At 41.6% G+C, this 22,191-nt stretch overlaps 1 protein-coding gene across 1 annotated transcript in view; it reads right to left on the bottom strand.

The window, feature by feature from the left end:
- Window positions 1–2,432: 2,432 nt before the first annotated feature.
- Window positions 2,433–22,191, bottom strand: part of cdc25b (cell division cycle 25B) — a 39,410-nt gene continuing 19,651 nt past the window's right edge. Inside the window, exons 5-16 of the mRNA XM_080195006.1 lie at window positions 20,514–20,547; window positions 19,140–19,256; window positions 17,644–17,754; window positions 16,339–16,458; window positions 15,371–15,460; window positions 15,096–15,269; window positions 13,170–13,271; window positions 9,288–9,350; window positions 8,307–8,405; window positions 7,902–8,035; window positions 5,322–5,439; window positions 2,433–4,825 (exon numbers count right to left, since the gene is read on the bottom strand). Coding sequence (XP_080051132.1) covers window positions 4,685–4,825; window positions 5,322–5,439; window positions 7,902–8,035; window positions 8,307–8,405; window positions 9,288–9,350; window positions 13,170–13,271; window positions 15,096–15,269; window positions 15,371–15,460; window positions 16,339–16,458; window positions 17,644–17,754; window positions 19,140–19,256; window positions 20,514–20,547 — 1,303 coding nt within the window. The 3' untranslated portion in view covers window positions 2,433–4,684. The remainder of the gene's footprint in view (window positions 4,826–5,321; window positions 5,440–7,901; window positions 8,036–8,306; window positions 8,406–9,287; window positions 9,351–13,169; window positions 13,272–15,095; window positions 15,270–15,370; window positions 15,461–16,338; window positions 16,459–17,643; window positions 17,755–19,139; window positions 19,257–20,513; window positions 20,548–22,191) is intronic.

Here is a 22,191-nt window from a genome sequence, read left to right on the forward strand (position 1 = left end):
AACTGGCTCACAAAAATTCTGTTGAACTGAGGTGAGATTAAGCACATTCAGGTGACAGGGGATGTCAGCCAGAAATATCCTGAGATGGTACCAAAGTCATTTGTAGATCCTCAAGTTACTCAGTTTTTCAAGCCCACAACAGTACCCTATGCCATGAGAAGGAATATGGAGGAGTTGGAGTGACCACAAAGGCTTGGAACATAACATAAGAAATAGGAGCAGGAGTAGGCCAACTAGCCCTTTGAGCCTGCCCCACCATTCAATAAGATCATGGTTGATCTGTCATGGCTCAGTTCCACATTCCCGCCCTCTCCCCATAACCCTTAATCCCCTCTCTCATCAAAAACCCATCAACCCGCGTCTTAAAAATATTTAGCGAGGCAGCCTCCACCACTTCAACGGGCAGAGAATTCCAGAGATTCACCACCCTTTGAGTGAAGAAGTTCCTCCTCAACTCTGTTCTAAACCGCCCCCCCCCCCCCCCCCCTTTACCTTGAGGCTATGCCCCCTAGTCCACTATCCTTTCTGAGCAGGAAGAGTCTCTCCACCTCTATCCTATCCATCCCATTCATCATCTTATATGTCTCAATGAGATCTCCCCTCATTCTTCTAAACTCTAACGAGTACAAGCCTAATTTATTCAGCCTCTCCTCATAGCTCAACCCCCTCAACTCCGGCATCAGCCTAGTAAACCTCCTCTGCACTCCCTCCAAGGCTAAAATATCCTTGCGTAAGTACGGCACCCAAAACTGCACACAGTACTCCAGCTGCAGCCTCACCAATGCCCTATACAGCTGCAGCAAGACCTCCCTAATTTTATGTTCAATCCCCCTCGCTATGAAGGCCAGCATCCCATTCGCCTTCCTGACCACCTGCTGCACCTGCAAGCTGGGTTTTTGCGACTCATGCACAAGGACCCTGAGGTCCCTCTGCACCGTCGCCTGCTGCAGTTTTTCTCCACGCAAGTAATAATCCTTCCTACCATTATTCCTACCAGAGTGGACCACCTCGCACTTACCAACATTAAATTCCATTTGCCATTTCCTGGCCCATTCGCCCAGCCTATCTAGATCCTTCTGTAGACTCTCCCCACCCTCCGCACAATTTGCCTTTCCACCAATTTTGGTGTCATCAGCAAATTTCGACACCCTACACTCAGTTCCCTCCTCCAGATCATCAATATAAATGGTAAATAGCTGAGGCCCCAGCACCGACCCCTGGGGCACTCCACTAGTCACCATCGCCAATCCGAATAGCACCCATTGACCCCCCCTCTCTGCCTCCTATTTGACAACCAGTCCTCTATCCACGCTAACACCCTACCCCCAACTCCATGCCCCTGACCTTCTGTAATAACTTCGTGTGAGGTACCTTGTCAAACGCCTTCTGAAAATCCAGAAAGACCACATCCACTGGCTCTCCTCTATCCACCACCCTAGACACATCCTCATAGAACTCCAGTAAATTGTCAGACACGACTTCCCTTTAAGGAAACCGTGCTGCATCTGCCCTATCAAGCAGTTCCCCTCAAGATGCCTCGCTATTTCCTCCTTGAATGAAGAGGTGGGCTTAGTATGGAACTCAACAATACAGCAGCATACCTGCTTTGTTCCTTGCCCCATTTAACTTGTGCAATTTCTGCCATATTCAACTCTCATCATAGACCTTTTGTCCATAACACATCCACCTGAGTATTTCCAGCATTGCATTTTGCTTCAGGTTGCTAGGAAGGGTGGTATTGTTTTTCAGTTTTGTTAAGCAGTCCTTGCTGTGGCACTGGACAGTTGTGACTTTTTTTGGGGATATTTCAACACTAAGTGACAGATTGCTGGTGACTTTGGAGCCTAGATGTGTGAAACTATCAACCTTCAGCATTACACTGTAAATAATGAAAGATGGTAGTATGGCAACAGCTTAGACTATATGTGTCTTTCCAATGGTTAAAAATGAAATTCTTCACAGACAAGACTGTACACTTGCCACTCAGTAAGGAATACTAATTCAGTCAGCATAGAGCAACTGAGGGTTTGGCCTACCTTAGTCTTGGAACTCAGGTCAGTTTTGGTTTGCAAGTTACACATTAGATGACAGCAGCAGAGTGTCTGAAGGTTTGGCTTTGGGCTGCAAGGAATTCAGTTTCCTTGTGACACCATGAGGCACAAGTCAGGACTTGTAGACTGTCTACTGACAGAGACCTGCCCAGTGGTACAAGCCCAAAACTAGAAGCAACTAGGACAGAAAAGCAGAAAGCAAGCCAATGCTCTTCACCCACACACTAGATTCACATTGACCTGTTGGACACAAAGTAAAACAAATCGCAATAATTAAAAGTGTCCATTATCTAATGTTTCTGCTTCTAAGTGGTGGTCCTAAAGTTAGGAAACTGCATGAGAAACAGCAGTGAATTCACAAAAAAGCCATGAGATTTCCAATTTGTAGCCTTTTATTTCTCTGCACAGAAGGCAGTTTGGCTAAAGCAAGTACATCTCCACAGCATACAATTAAACCACACTTTCATTATTACAGCCACGTTGCAAAATAAGCATTACACCATACCAACTTCATGCTCACTTCTCACACAGTTCACAACTGTCAATCTCTAAAGCAGTAATGGCCACATTTTTTAAACAAGCTAGTGGATCCCTGAACATAAATATTATGTTGATCATTTAAGGCAGTATGAACAGATGAGTCCAGGATCTAAATTAGGTGTGAAATCTTTAAATATCAAAAAGGCACAAGTTTTGGGACAATTGGCTAAGTATCAGCTTATGTACATGATGGACAGAGTAATAAGTTAAGTTGGTTCATAAATAGATAGAAAGTGTGGTGTGCTGTATGTACAAGTGCTAGGATGTTCCTGTAACTTCAAATGTGGAGTGCTGCAACTAGAACTTCAAATTGGCAGGTTAACAAGCCAAATGGCTCAACTTTCAGGATTGATTTCTCAATTAGCAATGACAACATTTACTAGGCTGTGTTAGTGGAAATCAGCCACTCTATACCCTTTCCAGTTTAAGAAAGAGCCCTTTCCATTAGCTGCACTGAAAGTTGTGCTGTACTTGCCTTTTGATTTTATCTGGGCTCCAACACAAGTTAGACACAGACCATTTAAATTAAGGGGAGGAAACTGTAAAGGGCCACTTTGTCCAAGAACCATTCAAGACAGGAGATGGGAAGACTTTGGGATCTTTTAAATGTTGCACGAACAAGTGTTAACAGGTACAACATCCTGAAATGGTCAGAGTTAAGTCCTGGAGACAGCCCACTCCTGGAAAAGTGTGCCATAAACAACCTCACTCCTCATATAAACAATGTATTGAATAAAGCCAAATCTTAGGCTTGCCTTTTGCTTACTCATCTCATATTTTACCACTACATTTTTCCCCCCTTTCTACCATAGTAAATGGAAAGAATGTAATATTTTAAAATAACTTTTAGGATATCAAAATGATGGAAATTCATAAAGGATGATTGAATTGTCCAGGAACAGGTAAAATCCTACAACAGATCCATGGTTCACTTGGCCCCAGAGAAGCAAGTAAAAACATTCTTTTACCATTTAAAAGCTTGCAAAGTGTGCACACCTACCATTTAGCAAATCTTGTGCTAAACTAGGAACTTGAATGCAAAACTCCAGCATACGTTAACTTATTCACCTGATTGAACTATTAAATCTTTTGAAAGGAAATGCCAAGCACAAGACATGGGCTGCACAAATAAAGAAATGCTGGCAATGTTTTGTTTTGGTTCTTTAACACAATGTAAAATATTGGTCTCAAAATAGAATGTACAAAATGTGTTTATGTGCAGTTCAGAACTGGGCTCCCAATCCAAATGTTAAGTGCTGTGAAGATGCTGTTAACGTAGCAAGACTTAGTGGTTTTCAAACAGTTTGGCAGATCAGATTAACTAAACCACCCTGTGTGCTAGACACAAATTTAAGAACTATTCTTTTTGGACAATATGGAATAGGCTGGTATGTATTAAAAGATGAACAGACCTATTGGGCTAGTCCAGGAGTCTCAAGTGAAAACTAGACTGATTACTTCAACCTATTAACAAAACAAAAAAGTTGTTACCCCCCTGTTCATATTAGAAACAATTGGAAGTAAATTAGCAGTGATCTTAAATTGTACATTAAAAAAGTCAAGGCCAAATATCTGTTGGCACTGTGGCCTCTTAGGGCAGATTTACATGATGGAACAAGTGGATGATACAGAAACTCATTCACCCCCTTCCTTATTCTCACGTCATTATTGGTACAATTAGCCAATCTGTGGAAAAGCTCTTATGAGCCTCCTGCAAAATTAACTCTGCAGACACCAGAATTAACAGTGGAGCAGTAAGTCACAAGATGTACATAATGGTTATAGAAGAGTCATCTAGGAAACCCATGGTGTTAAATCAACGCAGTTCCCATCAATACTGGCTTTGTACTCAAATGGCTGTTGAGGAAGTCACCACACCATACAAGGCACAAGTTTTAAAAATATTAAATCTGGTCCATGCCCATATCACTGGTTGTGTTTAGAACAGGTAATGTTCTAAGTTGCTGTGGAAACGAGTCATTGCATTCCAAGTAACTGCAGTATCCACTGCCAGCCAATGATCTGAGGCTTTATTGTACAGTATCGTGGAACCAGCCCAGGAGCTCCCATCCATCACAAAAAAGCCACTGTCTTCACAACTTCTTCAGCCGGCTGTACATGTCCCTCTTACTCCGTTCGCCTGCCCACGTCCTGCTCTTGAAGCGGAATTTCCTAAGATCCTCTTTAAAATCTTCATGATTCATTGGACGATAACTCTGTGGCTCGCAGTACAGCTAAAAGGAATGGAAAGGAGATTGGTTATAACTTTTGGTCATGTTCACAGGTCCAGTGACAAAGCTTCAAGGTTATCTTTGCACAGAAATCCATGTGACAAAATCAACTGTCCTGGAACAGAAGAAAAAAATCAGGTTCAATCTCACTTTTACAGCCACTGGCCTCAAAATAAGAGGGAAGACAAGCTGTGGTTAAGTATGCCTGTACATTTTGTATGGCAACTACAAAAGATGCAGTAACTCTGGCAGCCATCTTGAGATGCTGGATCATTAAGACCTTAGATTCAAAGCTCATGCAAATTACAAAATCCACTGATTGTTCCAAAGTAACAAATAAAGCTAGCCATATTTGACTTGGATAACAAACCCTGCAATTTTATACATTTGAACGTATGGAAAAACTCAAACTTTCCTATAGTCCTAAAGAAATAGACCAATTTTTCTACTTGCACCTTCCAAAGATATAGGCCACAAATGGCTACAAAATGATCCTTACTTTAAACTTTGGGAAGAATTCCTTGTATCCACCCTTCAGGATGTATAGCTCTGGGTAGTGCAGTTTTGGGTAGTCTGTGCCATTCACCTCACGATCCTTTTCCCGCAGGAATCGACACCTTCAGACAGTTGATAAGTTACATCAACAGGAATATTTGCCAATGTGACAAAATATACAGAAAACCATTTTGGCTCATCCCAATGGCAACATGACTAGCTACTGTAGAGGTTTACAGCATGGAAACAGACCCTTCAGCCCAACTTGTCCATGCCACCCAGTTTATAACCACTAAGCTAGTCCCAATTACTCATGTTTAGCCCATATCCTCTATACTCATCTTACTCATGTAACTAAATGCTTTTTAAAAATCAAAATTGTACCCACCTTAAGCCTATGCCCCCTAGTTTTGAACTCCCCCACCTTTGGGGGAAGATTAACTATCTAGCTGATCGATGCCCCTTATTTTACAGACCTCCATAAGATCAGCCCTAAGCCTCCAAAACTCCATGGGAAAAGTTGTTCCAGTCTATCCAGCCTCTCCGCATAACTCAATCATCAAGTCTCGGTGGCATCACAGTAAGTCTCTTCTATTGTTTCTAGTTTAATAATATTCTATAATAGGTGACCAGAAGTGTACACAGTATTCCAAATGTGGCCTTACCAATATCTTGTACAACTTCAATAAGACACCAACTCCCACATTGTGTTCTGACCAATGAAACCAAGCATGCCAAATGCTTTGCCACCTTGTCTACCTGTGACTCCACTTTCAAGGAACTATGGATAGTTATAAAACAGATCTAGGAGTACTCCTAGATCTGTTTTATAACTATCCAACTAAGTCCTGCCCTGGTTTGATCAAATGTATCACCTCGCATTTATCTAAATAAACTTCATCTGCCAAAGAACATTACAACACAGGAAGGCCCTTCAGCCCTCCAAGCCTGCACCAACCATGCTGCCCAATTGAATTAAAACCCACTACCCTTCCAGGGACCATATCCTCTATTTCCATTCTATTCATGTATTTGTCAAGGTGCCCCTTAAAAGTCACTACCATATCAGCTTCCACCACCTTCCCCAGCAACAAGTTCCAAACACCCACTACTCAAAAAACTTGCCTTGTACATCTTCTTTAAACCTATGCCTCCTAGTAAATGACTCTTCCACCCTGGGAAAAAGCTTCTGACTATCCACTCTGTCCATGTCCCTCAATCTTGTAGACTTCTATCAGGTTGCCCCTCAACCTTCGTCATTCCTGTGAGAATAAACCAAGTTTCTCCAACCTCTCCTCATACCTAATGCCCTCCATACCAGGCAACATCCTGATAAGTCTTTTCTGTACCCTCTCCAAAACTTCCACATCCTTCTGGTAGTGTGGCAACCAGAATTGATTATATTCTAGGTGCAGCCTAACTAAGGTCCTATAAAACTGCAACATGACTTGCCAATTTTTAAACTCAATGCCCTGGCCGATGAAGGCAAGCATGCCATATGCCTTGACTACCTTCACCTGCGTTGCCGCTTTGTGACCTGTGTACCTGTATACCCAGATCCCTTTGTGTATCAATACTCTTAAGGGTTCTGCCATTTGTTGTACATTTGCTGTCTGTGTTAGACCTTCCAAAATGCATTACAAATGCATTCGTCAGTCCACTGGCCCAATTGATCAAGATCCTGTTGCAATTCAATCTTCAGCTTAAAGACAATGACTTTATACCTATTCCACTGAAAATGTATCCAATTTTAGTCATGCAAGCATTTTGTTCTACACAACATTGGAGCAACTCTCCTGCCCCAAGCACCTGACGTGACGCAGTCAGCTAGGGGGTTACTGTAGGTGAAGACCAACTCAATTCTCTCAATTCCGAATATGGTCTTTAACAAGTGTTGACCTTCTTGAGTCATGCAAATGCTCCCCTGGAATGTCCTGAAGACTAACCAAATCCTGCTCCCAACCAATGCCTGCAAATATGGTAAACCCCAATCACTGAACATACAATGTTCAGCAATACAACCACACATCCCACCCACCCCCTCCCACCTTATTACCAGAGATTGATTGGGCTGCAGAGCCCATGCCAACTTGCTTCTCAGACAACACGCCCTGTAGACGAATGCCTGTTTCATCACCCAATGCAAGGTGCAACCATGCTTTGTGTTCTAACACCAGAAAATGCTACCCATCATAACCATAATACATAGGTACTGGTGAAAGGCCGTCAACCTGAAACAACTGTTTTTGTCTCCACACGTGCTGTTTGACTTGTATCACTTTGAATTCTAATATCTGTTTTTTTTTTAACAACAAAGCACAAGGGATAATGATCAGTCTCTACAATGTAGTCTAAAATTAATGTTATAGTTTCCATGTATGTTACTGTTAATAGCCCAAAATCAATCCCACAAGATGAATACAAATGAAAACACTAAACAATGGGCTAAATTTAGACATCCAATTGTACCCCCCACCCCCTCCCATCACTTCAAGAGGCAAGTAACACAATGTACACTTAACCAGGGAAGCAAATTCCTCTAAACATTTGAGGCTTATTATGAGCTGTGGAAGTTACAACTTACATTCGTGGGGCCCGCTCAGATGAGAATTCGCAGTGGAAAATTATGATCACTCTTTTGGCCTCGTCAACTGGAACAATGGGTTTCTTCAACAGAAAATTCTCCATCTCATCCTCCATGTGCAAATTAAGGGCACCCTTAAGGCAAATTGACAATAAGGTTTGGAGTCCTGAAGCAGTGCAACTTTATCATTTAAAGCACTAAACAATACCATGCCTCCCTGTTCTCCCACCCACCCCCTGCCAAGGCTGGCTTTATCAATAAGTAACAAAATAACTGCTTAGTGCTACTGGGCATGGTTACCATCTCATGGTACAAATCAAAAAACTTAAGAGTTTGATAGACAAGAATCTACCTTACAGATATCCACGCACAGACATTAATTTGGTGATTCACATTCAAACTTACTTTAATGTGTCCCCCTTCATACTCGTACGGATAACGGCAATCAAAGAGTAGGAACCGCTCGACAAATCGGTCAAATTTCCCATTTAACAACTGAATTACCTGGAATGCATTAGGGAAAGAAAATGTCACTTTCACCATTCACAAACTGCACTATAAATTGGCAGAACCAATGGATTCCAAAACTCATGAATATTTGTCATCCACTGTACACACTCAGGGATAACACCTCAGTGACAGGCTGAAGGAGTGATCCTGACAAAGACAGAGGGCTGCCTAGTATCAGGCAATAGAAAGCAAAAAGCTCTACTGAACATTCTTCAGTGAACTGAAACTCAAATGTGGGGATTTCTATAAAACAAACAACAGATTCAATTGAGACTTGCTTTGTCACCAGAAACTGACTTAAGGATACATTTTTCTATGTCACCTTAAACAAGACAACACGGAGGCACAATGGTTAGCACTGTTGTCTCAGCGCCAGGGACCTGGGTTCGATTCCCAGCTTGGGTCACTGTGGAATTCACACATTCGCCCCGTGTCAGTGTGTTTCTGTTCTGGGCACTCTGGTTTCCCTCCCCCCCACAGTCCAAAGATGTGCTGGTTACATAAATTGGCCACGCTAAATTCTCCTGCAGTGTACCCAAACAGGCATCAGTGTGGCAACTAGGGAGTTTTCACAGTAACTTCATTGCAGTGTTAATGCATGACTACTTGTGACTAACAAATAAAAGTAAAAAATAAACCAAATATACATCTTGACCCATATTAAATATGGGTTGTGTGTTGAGTCCAGCAGTAGTGTTTTGTACTGGCAGATCAAAAACAAAATCAAATAAAACATTTCCAAAAACACACTAATTCTGTGCAGTATGTTAGTGATACTACAGCAGCAGTTAGCCAAACAGGACAAGTTTTAGTTCCACAATGCTAGGGAAGAAACAGATTCTACAACTTCAGCAGGAAGTATTCGTAACTACTTACCATGTCTGCAGTTATATATTGTAGCTCTTGGTGTCTTCCTTCTACAGTAGGCAAAATATATGGCTGTGGGGAGTAAGTTCACAAATTGAGTACAAGGAGATGTGCAAGTTACAAAGTGCCACTGCATGTTTACACTTAGCAAGTCTTTCTGGTATCAGAAATTATAATTTCCTCAAATCTTGAGTTCTGATCCCAAAGTAGGGCAATTGCACATTGGGGCTATATTCAAATTTGGTTTAACTTAAAACTAGAAAGTGCTAGTTTGGTTATGATTATACTTGACTTGCAATTCTATAAAATATCCAGTGCTTAGAATAAATGAGCCACCTTGTATCAACACTATGGTGGCCAAATGGGCCATCTAAAATGGTGATTTGTAAAGCACTCTGGGACAACTGAGAATGAACTAAAATGACAGGCTGCAACCCTGATGAGTGAATAAACAGGATATGGGTCATCTCCAGGATGAAAGGAACTTTATGGTCACACTGGGTTATATATCAGACACAAGGGCGCCATGAACCCTTATTTAGGAGGGCGGTATGTGACCTACGTGCCTTCAGCACCTACAGACATGGCTGTTGGGGACACACCAAGATCAGTGTGGCAGCACCTGATGGGACTCTTATCAGGGATCAAGTTCTGATTGATTGATAGGCAATGGCCAAAAGGGGCATGAAATCTAACAGGGTATAAGGGTGCCGCTTAACCAGGAATCTCTCTCTGACCCCCACAAACGAGCTACAATGGTGACCATCGCCAGTAATGACCAGCATGAGGACAGCCACCACACCTGAGAAGGAAGACCAGAGCACCAGACCAGACTACACAAACCACAGATAAAGGCCAATATCTGCTTGGGTACTTGCCGGTCACGCAAAGTCAAGGTCTTGTACTGGACTTGAACTTTAGTATTTGCTGCAAGATAACTTATTGTTGGTTGGGTGGGTGATTATTGATTGCGTGGGTTTAAATATTGGTTGTACTAACAAGACGTCTACTTGTAGTTATTTGTCCACTGTATAAGGGTTAAAACAGACTGTGCAGCAGGCAACACTATTCACACTGTTCAAGACATTGCACAGTAATTCAAGTAATTCATTACCTACAAGTTATTTATACAATTAAGGTAAATGTACACAGCAAGCAAGGTAAATGTATGGTAACAATGAGATTATAAAAACTGGCTTGAAAGAATGCTAGAATGACTGAGGAATCTGCACAGCAAAATCCTAGATAGCAAAAGATTCATGCAAGTTCACAATTCAGATACGTTCCTCCTCTTCCCCCACAAATGAGATTGTTCTGCAAAGTGCAGTTAATTAACCAAAGTGATAAAGTTTGGGTCTTAACCACCCACTTGTTGACAAATGCAAACAAAGTATCAGTGGAGATCACCCCCTTATCACTGGCAGAAGACAATATCTGTGGGGCACTTGTGGCAGATTTTGCTTTTAGCTTATTCAGCCAAATTATCTTGCCAGACCTCAAAAGTGTGAAGCTGAAATCCCATTATCTGATGGAAGAATGCCAATCAGTTGAGATTGCAGACAACTAATAGAGAAAGCAATGGTTAGTTCTCACAACTAATCTGTAAATACAGACTGAAGATGACTGGCATGGTGGGCCCTGCAGCTAAATGGCCTGTTGACAGTTCATATTGACGCATGAATATGGCCACTTGGCCAACAGGATTGTATTCCAACAAGCTCAAAAATCAGAAAAATTGCTTGTTAATTATAGGAGTGTCACAGTGGTTATCATTGCTGCCTGCCAGGGACTTGGTCAATGTTTGTGTGGGTTTCCTCCCACAGTCAAAGCCTGGTTAGGTGCATCAGCCACGCTAAATTCTCCCTCAGTGTATCTGAGCAAGAGCTGGAGTGTGGCAACTGGGGGGGTTTTTCACAGTAACTGCATTTCTGTGTTAATTAAGCTTACACGTGACACTTAAATTCAGTCAAGCCTGTCGCTACATGGAAGATACACAACTACAAAATAAACTAGCCTATGCTGTGACATCAACATGAAGGTTCAACAAGCTCAAAAGGCAGAAATCAGAATACATTCACCCAGAAGTCTGAGTTTCTAACCCTGACATTCTGCAGCATCAATACCTTCAGTAAAGCCACAGTGACATTTAACATGCGACATGTCAGCCCAAGTCACTGTCTTTTGCAGCTTTAGAACCGGAGGTTACTTATGGTTAACCACAAGGCTAACTTCAAAAAAGGTCACTAACAGGTGTGACTCAAACAGTTCCGTTTGAGAGCTCCATCGTATGATAGATCAATGTATTTTTAAAATCGTCATCCTGAAGTCCTCTGAAAAATTTTTGGTTAACAGGCTGGTCTATAATTCTAATTACCTTCTACATTGCAAATCCCTAGATATTAGTATACAATCCTTTATGGAACTTCTAGATCAATGGCACATTGCAAGTCTGCTAGGTTGTGTGCATCCAGTTTATATTTGTGGTCTTGAAGTGTGCAGTGCAGATAAAGATAGAATCAAGTTCAGTTGTGACAACCCATGTACAAGTAATTCACAAAATCTAATGTCTTTAATGGGAAGAAATCTACTTGCAGGTGCTGAGCCCCACAACTGCCCTCCAAAAATGGACTGACAAGCCACATACATCAAGGAGTAATTAGGGATGGGCAACAAATACTGGCCTTGGTGGTGACACCCATATCTCATGAAAATGTTTTCCTTTATCTGGGCTCAATTTGTAGGATGGTCTTTAGATAGGTGAAACCACAAGCACTGCCATGAAACGTTAGGAAAAAATTACAAGCCATTTGAATCAATGGACTTGATGCACCTCAGTTTTAAACAACCAGCTCTTTATCTTGTAGCTATGTCCCCCAGTTTGAGACACTCCCGTTAGTGAAAACATCTCGTCATCCATCCTGTCAAGCCCCCTCAGGATCTTGTATGTTTAAATAAGGCCACCCCCTCACTCTGACCCAGACTATTTAGGTTCACTTGACAGAATAACCCTCTTATCCCAAAAATTAGCCTAACAATATATCGGTATTCCAGAGAAGGTACACTCAGTTGATCCCAGGTAAGAAGAGACAGATGGAATAGGTTGGGTCAGTACTCAGTGACATTTAGAATAATGAGGCAACCTTATTGAAACATACAGGATTCTCAGGCAGTTTGGAGTCGATGCTGAGAGGTTGTTTCCCCTTGCAGGGGAACATAAGAACATAAGAAATAGGAGCAGGAGTAGGCCATCTAGCCCTTCGAGCCTGCCCCGCCATTCAATAAGATCATGGCTGATCTGTCGTGGCTCAGTTCCACTTTCCCGCCCTCTCCCCATAACCCTTAATCCCCTCACTTATCAAGAACCCATCAACCCGCTTCTTAAAAATATTTAGCAAGGCAGCCTCCACCACTTCAACGGGCAGAGAATTCCAGAGATTCACCACCCTTTGAGTGAAGAAGTTCCTCCTCAACTCCGTTCTAAACCACCTCCCCTTTATCTTGAGGCTGTGCCCCCTAGTCCTACTGTCTTTTTTGAGCGGGAAGAGTCTCTCCACCTCTATCCTATCCATCCCATTCATCATCTTACACTTCTCAAATAAGAGATGGAGGAATTTCTTCTTTGGGTGCTGTCAACTATGGACTTTACTATTGGAAGCTGTAGAGGCTGGGTCTTTATGCTGAAGTAGACAGATTTTTAAAATCAGCAAGGGAATCAAGGGATAAAGGAGGAATATCGAATTGAGAATACAAGATCATGTTGGCCTTAGCAAGAGATACTGACCCAATTCAACTTTTCCCACTTAAAAAAATCAACAGGCTTCATGAAACAAACCAGGATCCAGAAAGAAATCCCAACCACCTGGAGTGGAAAAGTGTGCAGAAATTCCATACCTTTGTAAAATCTCCAATCATATGTCTGCAGTCATCAATTTGAAGCACTTTTTCAATTTCAGCATCACAGAAAGACTTGGACCGTAACAAAGAACGCTGCTTCTAGATAGGGAAATGAGGGAGAAAACAGGTTTGCAAACTAAATGCCAGTGTCTGATTTTTAACGTACAATCAAGTTCAGAACTGATGGCAAGAATTTTTCAAATGAGTACACTGAACTAAGTTCCAAGCCATGTACAAAGGAGGAGAGTTAATTGACTGCTTAAGGCTTGATGGAACTTACCTTACCCCTATTGTTTTCTGCCTATTCACCAATTCTCAATCCACACCAGTATATTACTTCTCAATCCCATATGCCGTTTACTAACCTTTTGCATGACACCTTACCAAAAGCCTATTGAAAATACATCACAGCTACTATTGCACGCTCATCTATCCTGCTGGGCACATCCTCAAAAAAAAACTCAGGCTGGTCAGAATTTCCCTTTCATAAATCTCTTCATATCCTTTAGAATGTTTGCATGTGCATTTCCTGCTACTGAGTCAGATTAACAGATCTGTAGTTCTCTCTCCTTGCATAAATAGTGGAGTTACATTTGCTACCTTCAAATCTGCAGGCATTGTTCCAGAACGTAGAATTTTGAAAGTGTTGCCAATGCACGCATCATCTCTGCAGCTACCTCTTCCAATGTTTAGTTCATCAGGTCTAGGGGATTTATCAATTTAGTCTCAATTTCTCCAGCACCACATTTTTACCAATATTAATTTTAGGTCCTCAATCTCACTTGCCCCTTGGCTGCCAATATTTCCTACAGTTTTTTTAGTATCTTAGTATCTTCCTCAAGACTTATTTAGCTTCCCTGCCATTTCCTCCTTATACATTATAAATTCTCCATTATTTGCCTGTAATGGGTAAATCCCATTCCCATAGCTTTTAGTCTATTTTATGTGAAAAGGATGCTTTGTTCAAATGTGGTGGCCTAGAAACAATTCCTACCAAGGTTTGCTGCCCCTTGTATTTCTTTACTCCATCCAAACTGACTATCCTCTTGCAATTAGGTACTAATGCGATCCTTTGTTAACAGCGTGACCTTATTTTTCTCCTATCCTTCCTAAATGCCAAAAACCCTTAAACTTTCAGTTCCAAGCCTTGGTTGTCCTGTAGCCACATCAATTTCAATCCACCAAGAATAAGCCTAGTCAGCTCTCAGCAGAATCAGAATCCTACAGTGCAGGGGAGGCCCTGTGGCCCATGCATGAAAGGCCCCGACTTGCCCACCTAATCCCACAGATTTGAATGTTATGTGCCAAGTACTCATCCAGGTACTTTTTAAAAAGGATTGAGGCATCCCACCTCCACCACCCTTCCAGGCAGCACAGTCTAGACAGTCATTACCCTCTGGGTAAAAAGTTTATCCTCAAATCCCCCCCTAAACCTCTTACCCTTCACTTTTAAGTTGTGTCCCCTGATAACTGACCCTTCAATGAGGGGGAACAGCTGTTCCCTATCTGCATTGTCCATACCCCTCAATCAGCTCTGCTCCAGAGAAAACAATCCAAGCCTATCCAACCTCTCTTTATAAATGTTCCATCCCAGGCAACATCCTGGTGAATCTCTTCTGCATCCCTTCCAGTATATTCATGTCCTTCCTATAAATGTGGCAACAAGAACTTCAGAATTCCAGCTGTGGCCTCACCAGAGTTTGATACAATTCCATCATGACCTCTCTGCTTTTGTAATCTGTACTCCAATTGAGAAGGGAGAGAGAGTGTGCCATATGCCCTTTTCACCACCCTATGAACCTGCCTTTTTGCCTTCAGAGCACTATGGACAGTTGTCACAAAATTGAGATCCTCAAATTACTCATTAATAATCTTCCTGCCATTATTCAGTCAATTATAAACCCTACCAGGACTCAAGCTCACCACTTTTTCAGCACTCGCTTCTTCGGTTATGCCAGCAAGACTTCTTCTCCGTTTATTCTTCACTGGGGTCTCTTCATCTTTGGGCCGATCCACCCGTTTCAGGATGGACCGCACTTCAGGGCCTGACGTGGGAGATTTGAAGTTGTTGGCACAAGACCATTTGTTAGGAGTTCCCTAAGAGTTAAGGAATGTTACCAAACTGCATATATACATATAAACATTTTTTGAAATATTCAAAACCTGCTAAGTCTCAAACTGAACAGCCACAAACTCACATCATTCACAGTTTCCTGTGTGATCTCCTTGCTAGCCACAAGTGGAGCTGTAAGCAGATTGGCCATGCCAGAAGGTACATCAGCATCATTCTGTAAAAAAAATTCAACATGATGCTTCAATCAACAAAAGCAAGTGATCAGGAATGAATATGCACTGTAGCCTCCATTCTATTGGGGGCAACTTAGATCTCATGACTTGGTCAATAGGGTGAAAATGTTAGTTCATAAAATGTGGGTTACTGGCAACCAACAATTTTATCCAAGTGCAAATAGCCTATAGACCATGACTAGTACTGTAACATGTAGTGACTGCAATTTGCAATTCATTCAGTGGTTGTATTGCTGTAAACAGAACCCAAGAACAGACTTATAATGGTGCACAGCTGTTAGTATTGCTGCCTCAGCACCAGGAATCTGGGTTCAATTCCCAACTTGGGTCACTATGTGTGGACTCTGAATGTTCCCCCTATGTCTGTGTTTCCTCTGGATGCTCTGGTTTCCTCCCACAGTCCGAAAGACATGCTGGTCAGGTGCACTGGCCATGCCAAATTCTCCCTCAATGTACCTGAACAGGCACCGAAGTGTGACAGCTAGGGGGATATTCACACTAACTTCATTGCACTGTTAATGGAAGCCTACATGTAAACCTAATAAACAAACTTTCACAGGGCAACAGACAATTCATAGCTCAAAAGGAGTATACACGCTTTGGGGGAGATGTTGGCTGGAGAGGCAGGAGAAGAGAGCTCAGGAAGTGTCAAAGCAAAGGCTTAGCAATGATCTCACTGAATGGCACAGAAGGATCACAGGACCCAACCTACTTTGTTTTCCATGTTAAATAGAGGTGCAAAATTTTACAACAATTCTAATCATGCTCAGTTATGCCTGTGAAAATAGGCTGATGCCAGTACAGTATATATGCAGACAGTTCTCAATTCTTTGGGTTTAGAAACAGCTAAACACTTTACCTCAATATCTTCATCGAGTAACTCCAAAAATCCATCATCTTCATCATCAAAAGAGGTTAGTGAGGATTTGCGTAGAAGGACTGGGCTACTATCAGTTGACACATCATCTGAAGGTGAAAACTACAGTAAAAAACATTGTTAATATATTACAGCTTTGCAGCCAAGGATCAGATTTGCTTCCAACTCCACAGCTCAACAGGAAAGAGCTGACTAGCAATATTTCAATAAGCCAGACACCCAGAGGAGTTTGGCTTTCCCAACATAAAGGGAATTAAATGAGCAGCATGAGATTAGGGGTAGAGGCAAATCTCATTTGGGATTCATTCAAGGGAGGAGAGCATTGCTGGCTGGTCCAGGATTTATTGCCCATCTCTAATTACCCTCGACTTGCTAGGCCATTTCATTGCTGCGGATCTGAAATCACATTTAGTTATGTAGGACATTAGTGAAGCAGGTGGGCCTTTACAACGGTTTTAATTCCAGATTTTTGTCGCATTCAAATTTCAGTATCTGCTGTGGTGGAATTTGAACCCAGGTCCAGCAACAATACCACTATGCCACTGCCTCGTCCTGGGTAACGCGTAAAAAACAAAAGAGCAATTGCTGCATCATCTAATACATGGAGGGGAAAGGAATAAAGCATGAATATGAGGAGGCCTCCAACAACAATCAGAAGAACCAGAAAGAAAGTGCACGCCACTGGAATCACATTGTACACAGGTATCAGGAAGATGTGGGCTGGAGTTCAGAGTTAGAAAACAAGAAAGTTATTTGCAAAAGGAATGAACTATCTAAACAAACAGTCAACCCAGATAGATATGGTACATTTACTCATCTTTCATACATGACGACCCCAGTGGTTGTGAAGATTATAAATTTCAAAAGCCAGTTGACAGGTTAAATCTACCCGTGGGTTAAAGCAATGGGCAAGAGTTAGGTGGATCACTTGAAGCCAAATTCAGAGTCTCCAGAGTGCAATGACAGCAAGCACCAATGGGCATTAGCACTGCAGGACAAGATTAAGGAAAACAACTAGTATTTTCTGAACACCCGCAGCTCATTATCTATTCTTCCCATAAAACACCTTGGAACATGTATCATAAAAAGGTGTTACAAGAACAAATGCGTCTGAAAAGCTAGTTAGATTCTGCCTAGAATCCAGGAGGTAAGTGTGGGGGTAAAGTGATACTGAAAGCCACTTCAGTCACGCTGATGAAAAGACTGCAACACCACTGGGGCAATGGAAGAGGGAGTCGAGATCTTACCGTTTCAGCATTTAACAAATTATGACTTTAAGTTACTTGCCATTAATGCAGGTGCAGAACTTGGCCTTGGAGTTTGTCTGCTCCCACTAGAAAAGGTACAGAGACGGTTTCGAGAAACTGGATGAACTGGTTTTTTGAACTCAAACCCTTCCTGTAAAGTAGAAATAGGTGAATTTATGTACAAGAGACAAGCAAAAAAAGCCCAACGACATGGAATTTTCATCAATTGTTATTTCCTGGAGTTCAGTTGGAGATCTAAAGCTGCTTCACATTATTTAATAACAAGGAATAGCACAATAGGTCCTTTGGCCCACCAAGTCTCCACTGACACCTTTCTAAGCTAAAGTCCCTTTGCTTCTACGTGGTCTGTATCCCTCTATTCCTTAATGTATCTGCTTCTATTCTGGCAATATATTCCAGGTATTTATCACCCTCTTAAATCTTGCCTCATCTCCTTTAAACTTTCCCCCTTTTACCTTACACCAATGGCCCCTACTAATTGACATTTCTAACCTGGTAAAAAGACTGACTATCCATTCTACCCATGCATGTCTCAGATTTTGTAAACTTTTATCAGGTTGTCCCTCAGCCTCTTGATGTTCGAGTGAAAACAAACCAATTTTGTCTGAACTGTCCTAATAGCTAATACACTCCAAATCAGCAGCCTCCTGGTAAACCTATTTTGCAAAGCCAACATTCTTCTGGTAGTGCAGCAACCAGAACTATGAATATTCCAAATATGGTCTAACTAAAGTTCTATACAGCTGCAACATGGCTTGCCAATATTTACATTCTTATACAGTGACCAATGAAGGCAAGTATGCCATACACTTTGATGACCTTATGCACTGATGTTGCCATTTTCCAGGAACGGTGGACCTATACACCTAGATGCCCTGCTTCTAAGGGTTCTGCCACTTTCTATACACTGCCCTCCTGCATTAGGACTTCCAAAGTGCATCACCATGCATTTATCTGAGTCAAATTCCATCTGTCATTTCTCCCATTAAACTTGCATCCCCGTATTGCTTGTGTTTTTAAACTAGCAATTCAAGTACCTGGTTGCTGAGCAGAAGTGTCCATTATGTGTGGGAATGCCTTTGCCCACTTGAATTGCTGAAATCCACAAGCATAAATACTAATACCCTTAAGCCATTTGAAGGAAAGCATGAAAGTTAATTCAGGGGCACACAAGACCCAAGAGAAGTCTGAAATTAGATGAAAATACAAGGGAGAAAAAGCATAGACAGCTTAGAATCATTGAGGGACCAGTTGTACTGGTGTTGGGAAAATATCTACTTCATCTTTACTGTCAAATTAAAAACTGCTAACAAAATTGTAGAAAAGATTTAATTTGGCAATTAAAGGCCTTAACTGATTGATCTAAAACCAGAGATGGTTATAATCACTTGCCCTATGATAGCACTGGCATTTCTGGGCTACAATTTTGAAAGAATACCAAGTAGGCTATTGGTTACCCCAAAATTTCCCATCCTTCATATTCATAATTACTTGACAGATAGTCAAGGAACTCACATTTTCTTTGTTCCGTTCAGTGGAGAGGCGGCCAGCACTTCCTTTGTGAAACACTTCCGAATCTAAAGAGTCACACTGGCTTGACTTAAGAGCAGGACTTGATCCAAGAAGTCTCATCTAGAAACACAGAAGTATAGGGACTTAGTGTAATTCCCTAAGCATTTAATTCTGTGTTGCTACTTGTGCTTCTAGGCAGTATTGAAGTTCCACATGCAGACAAAGCCTTTCCTATGGCAAGCTGAGTTCACACTAGTCTCATGGTCAGAGGATGTCAAACACCAGTGTGCTCAAATGCAATAAACTATATGCAGAAAACTTCATATCTTTATTAAAAGCAGCCTTGTTCAAAATGAAAGTTCAAGGCTCTTGGCATTCAAATTGTTTGATGCAATTTTAAGTCAGTGTATGCAGGCAGGCAGCTGCTGATTTACAACTGTGTGGCAACCAGGAACAAGCAGCTGTGCATCTTGAAGATGCAGTGCTAAGATTAACCCCACAACTAATGTCTCCATAGCAACTGCCCTCAAAAAACTTCAATGGTGCACTACATTGAGAGCACGTGCCAGGCAATCCTGAAATGTTCTGGTGTGGGGCCCTTAGCTAAAGCAGCTCAACAATGGGAGCTGGGAGTAATACAATGAGTCAGTAATTTAGCTGTGTAAGGAGGAAAACAAAACATTTTTGGTTTTGCCTCATTGGATTTTCAATGATACCTGCTGAAACCACAAAACACAAACTTTTTCACACAGGAAAATGAGCACAGGAATATACAACATGGTTCAGATATAGAAGTAAAGCCAACTTATTAAATTGCAGAAGAACAAGTTCAAAATGGAGAACAAGTTCAGAACTCTTAAGCAATCCACCTGAAGAATAGATTCCCCAAAGAGGCAAATACTTCGAGTAACTGAACAAAACAGAAGCTGAAAAGTGGGTGGGATGAATGAGGTAACATGCACATCAGACTCCAATAAAAGATTCATATAGGATAAATCTTCATCTTTGTGCTGGGAGATGAAGGAGGAGCCTTCATGGGTCAGGGAGAATTCCGATCCTTCAGAATTTCTGCATCTCTGCACCTCAAAATAGTTTGATTTGAAAATTTTAGCCACAGCAATATTTCTGCATCATGAAATCCACAGCTGACCAAAGAATAAAAACTCTGCACCCACTCAAGATTCATGAAAACATTGACAATTGGAAATCTGTAATGATTCCTGCTACAGCATGCACTGCAAGTTTAAATGTACCAAAATCAAACAGTATTTCTGCTACTGTTACGGTAACAAATGAAGTTTTCAAATTGATAGATTTAAAGACAGCCTGGAAGAGCCACAGGATATATAAAAACCAGCATCTGGTGAAATGACTCACCGGAAGGGAGTTTATTCTTCTTATGGGGAACTTCCTGAAAAACAAGATCAACCTGTTAACATAAACAGCTCAGCAGCAGAAATGGCCAACTTGTTAATTCTTCAACCCACGATTCTCATGTCACAATTGTTATGGTGAAGGTGGTGGCTGCCATTTGGCCTGTTGTGCTTGAATCAGCTTTCCAACAAGCATCATGACTTGATACCATTCCACATACCCCTACACATCCATTCAAATAATTTAATGCCCTCTTCAAATCATCTAATATTCTACTGAATGCCTCAAATGAATCTGCCTCCACCACAATTTCAGGCAGTGCATTCCAGTCCCAAACACTTGAGAATATTCCACCATAAATACAGCCATTAATATGAGCTCCTGCAATGCCCTGGTCAGTTAGAGTCACAGATATAGAATGAGATAAATGAGTAAAGGCTCAATGATCCTAAGCGGTCACTAGGCTGCCAGTCACCATGTGGTGAACACACTGATTATCCAACAATGGAATATGATGGCACAAGGATATCATAGAACTAGCCCACTGCACCAGTGAAATTAAGACTGGGTAGGCAAAGGAGGAAGAGATTCTACAAGACAAGCCATGCAACTCAGCAAAAACCACAACATTAGAAACCACATCTGTCAGTTGCGATAAAAACATTTGACCCAATTCTACCAAAGTCAATAAACAGTGACACTGCTCTGGAACAGTAGCAACTGCTGTAAACACGTACACCAGGCTGCTCAAATACAGTCACCAAGACAAATGCTCCCATTGAATATGCCGAAAGCAAAATACTGCAGTTGCTAGAAATCAAAGAAAACAGGAATGCTAAAAACTTGGATTCAAAACACCAATGTTTCTCTCCCCACAGATGCTGCCAGACCTGAGTTTTCTAGCAATTTCCTTTTTAGCTTCACTGCTAGTTGATTAACTAGCCTTGTTTCTAGTTTTCTCTGCCCTTTGAATAGCAGGGTTACATTTTTCTACCTGCCAGTCTGGAGGCCATTCTAGAAATTTGCAAATTCCAGAAGATTATAATCAATTCACCCATCAATAACTGTAACCAACTCCAACTCCTGAGATAGTGGAGTCAGACACTAGAAACTTTTAAGCAGTTATTGGATAGGTACAAGCAGCACAACAGAATGACAGGGAGAGGATAGCTTGACCTTGGGTTTGGACATAGCTCGGCACAACAAGGGCCAAAGGGCCTATACTGTGCTGTACCGTTCTCAGTATACTGGGTCCATGGAACTTCAGTAATTTCTCAAACACCCTTGCATTATTCACTCTTCTAAACACGGTTTCCCCACAGCTTCCACTATGGCTATGTCAAGACAGATAATTTTCCTGGCAAAGGCACTCTTGGTTACTTTTGCAATTTTTGTTTTACATACTTGTAAATGCTCCCTAAATCAAAAGCTAGTGGACAGACAGGTTCAAGGCAGTGGAGGGATTCAAGGGGCAGACAAGAAAATATAATATTTGTTAGGACAGAAGAACAGGTAACAAGTATAGTTCTTGGAGTAGCAAGGACAAATTGAGCAGTGCACAATTCACAAGCAGTAACAGAAGAACTGTCCAAATGTTGCAGAAGTTCAGACAGAAGCAGCTCCAAGCTCATTTGCCAGCTCCTACTTCCCTAGATGGACAACATTGAAGGTGAAAGATAAC

This window comes from Carcharhinus amblyrhynchos, chromosome 1 (assembly GCF_965287045.1).
Source record: "Carcharhinus amblyrhynchos chromosome 1, sCarAmb.v2.hapA, whole genome shotgun sequence".
Classification (NCBI taxonomy): Eukaryota; Metazoa; Chordata; class Chondrichthyes; order Carcharhiniformes; family Carcharhinidae; genus Carcharhinus; species Carcharhinus amblyrhynchos.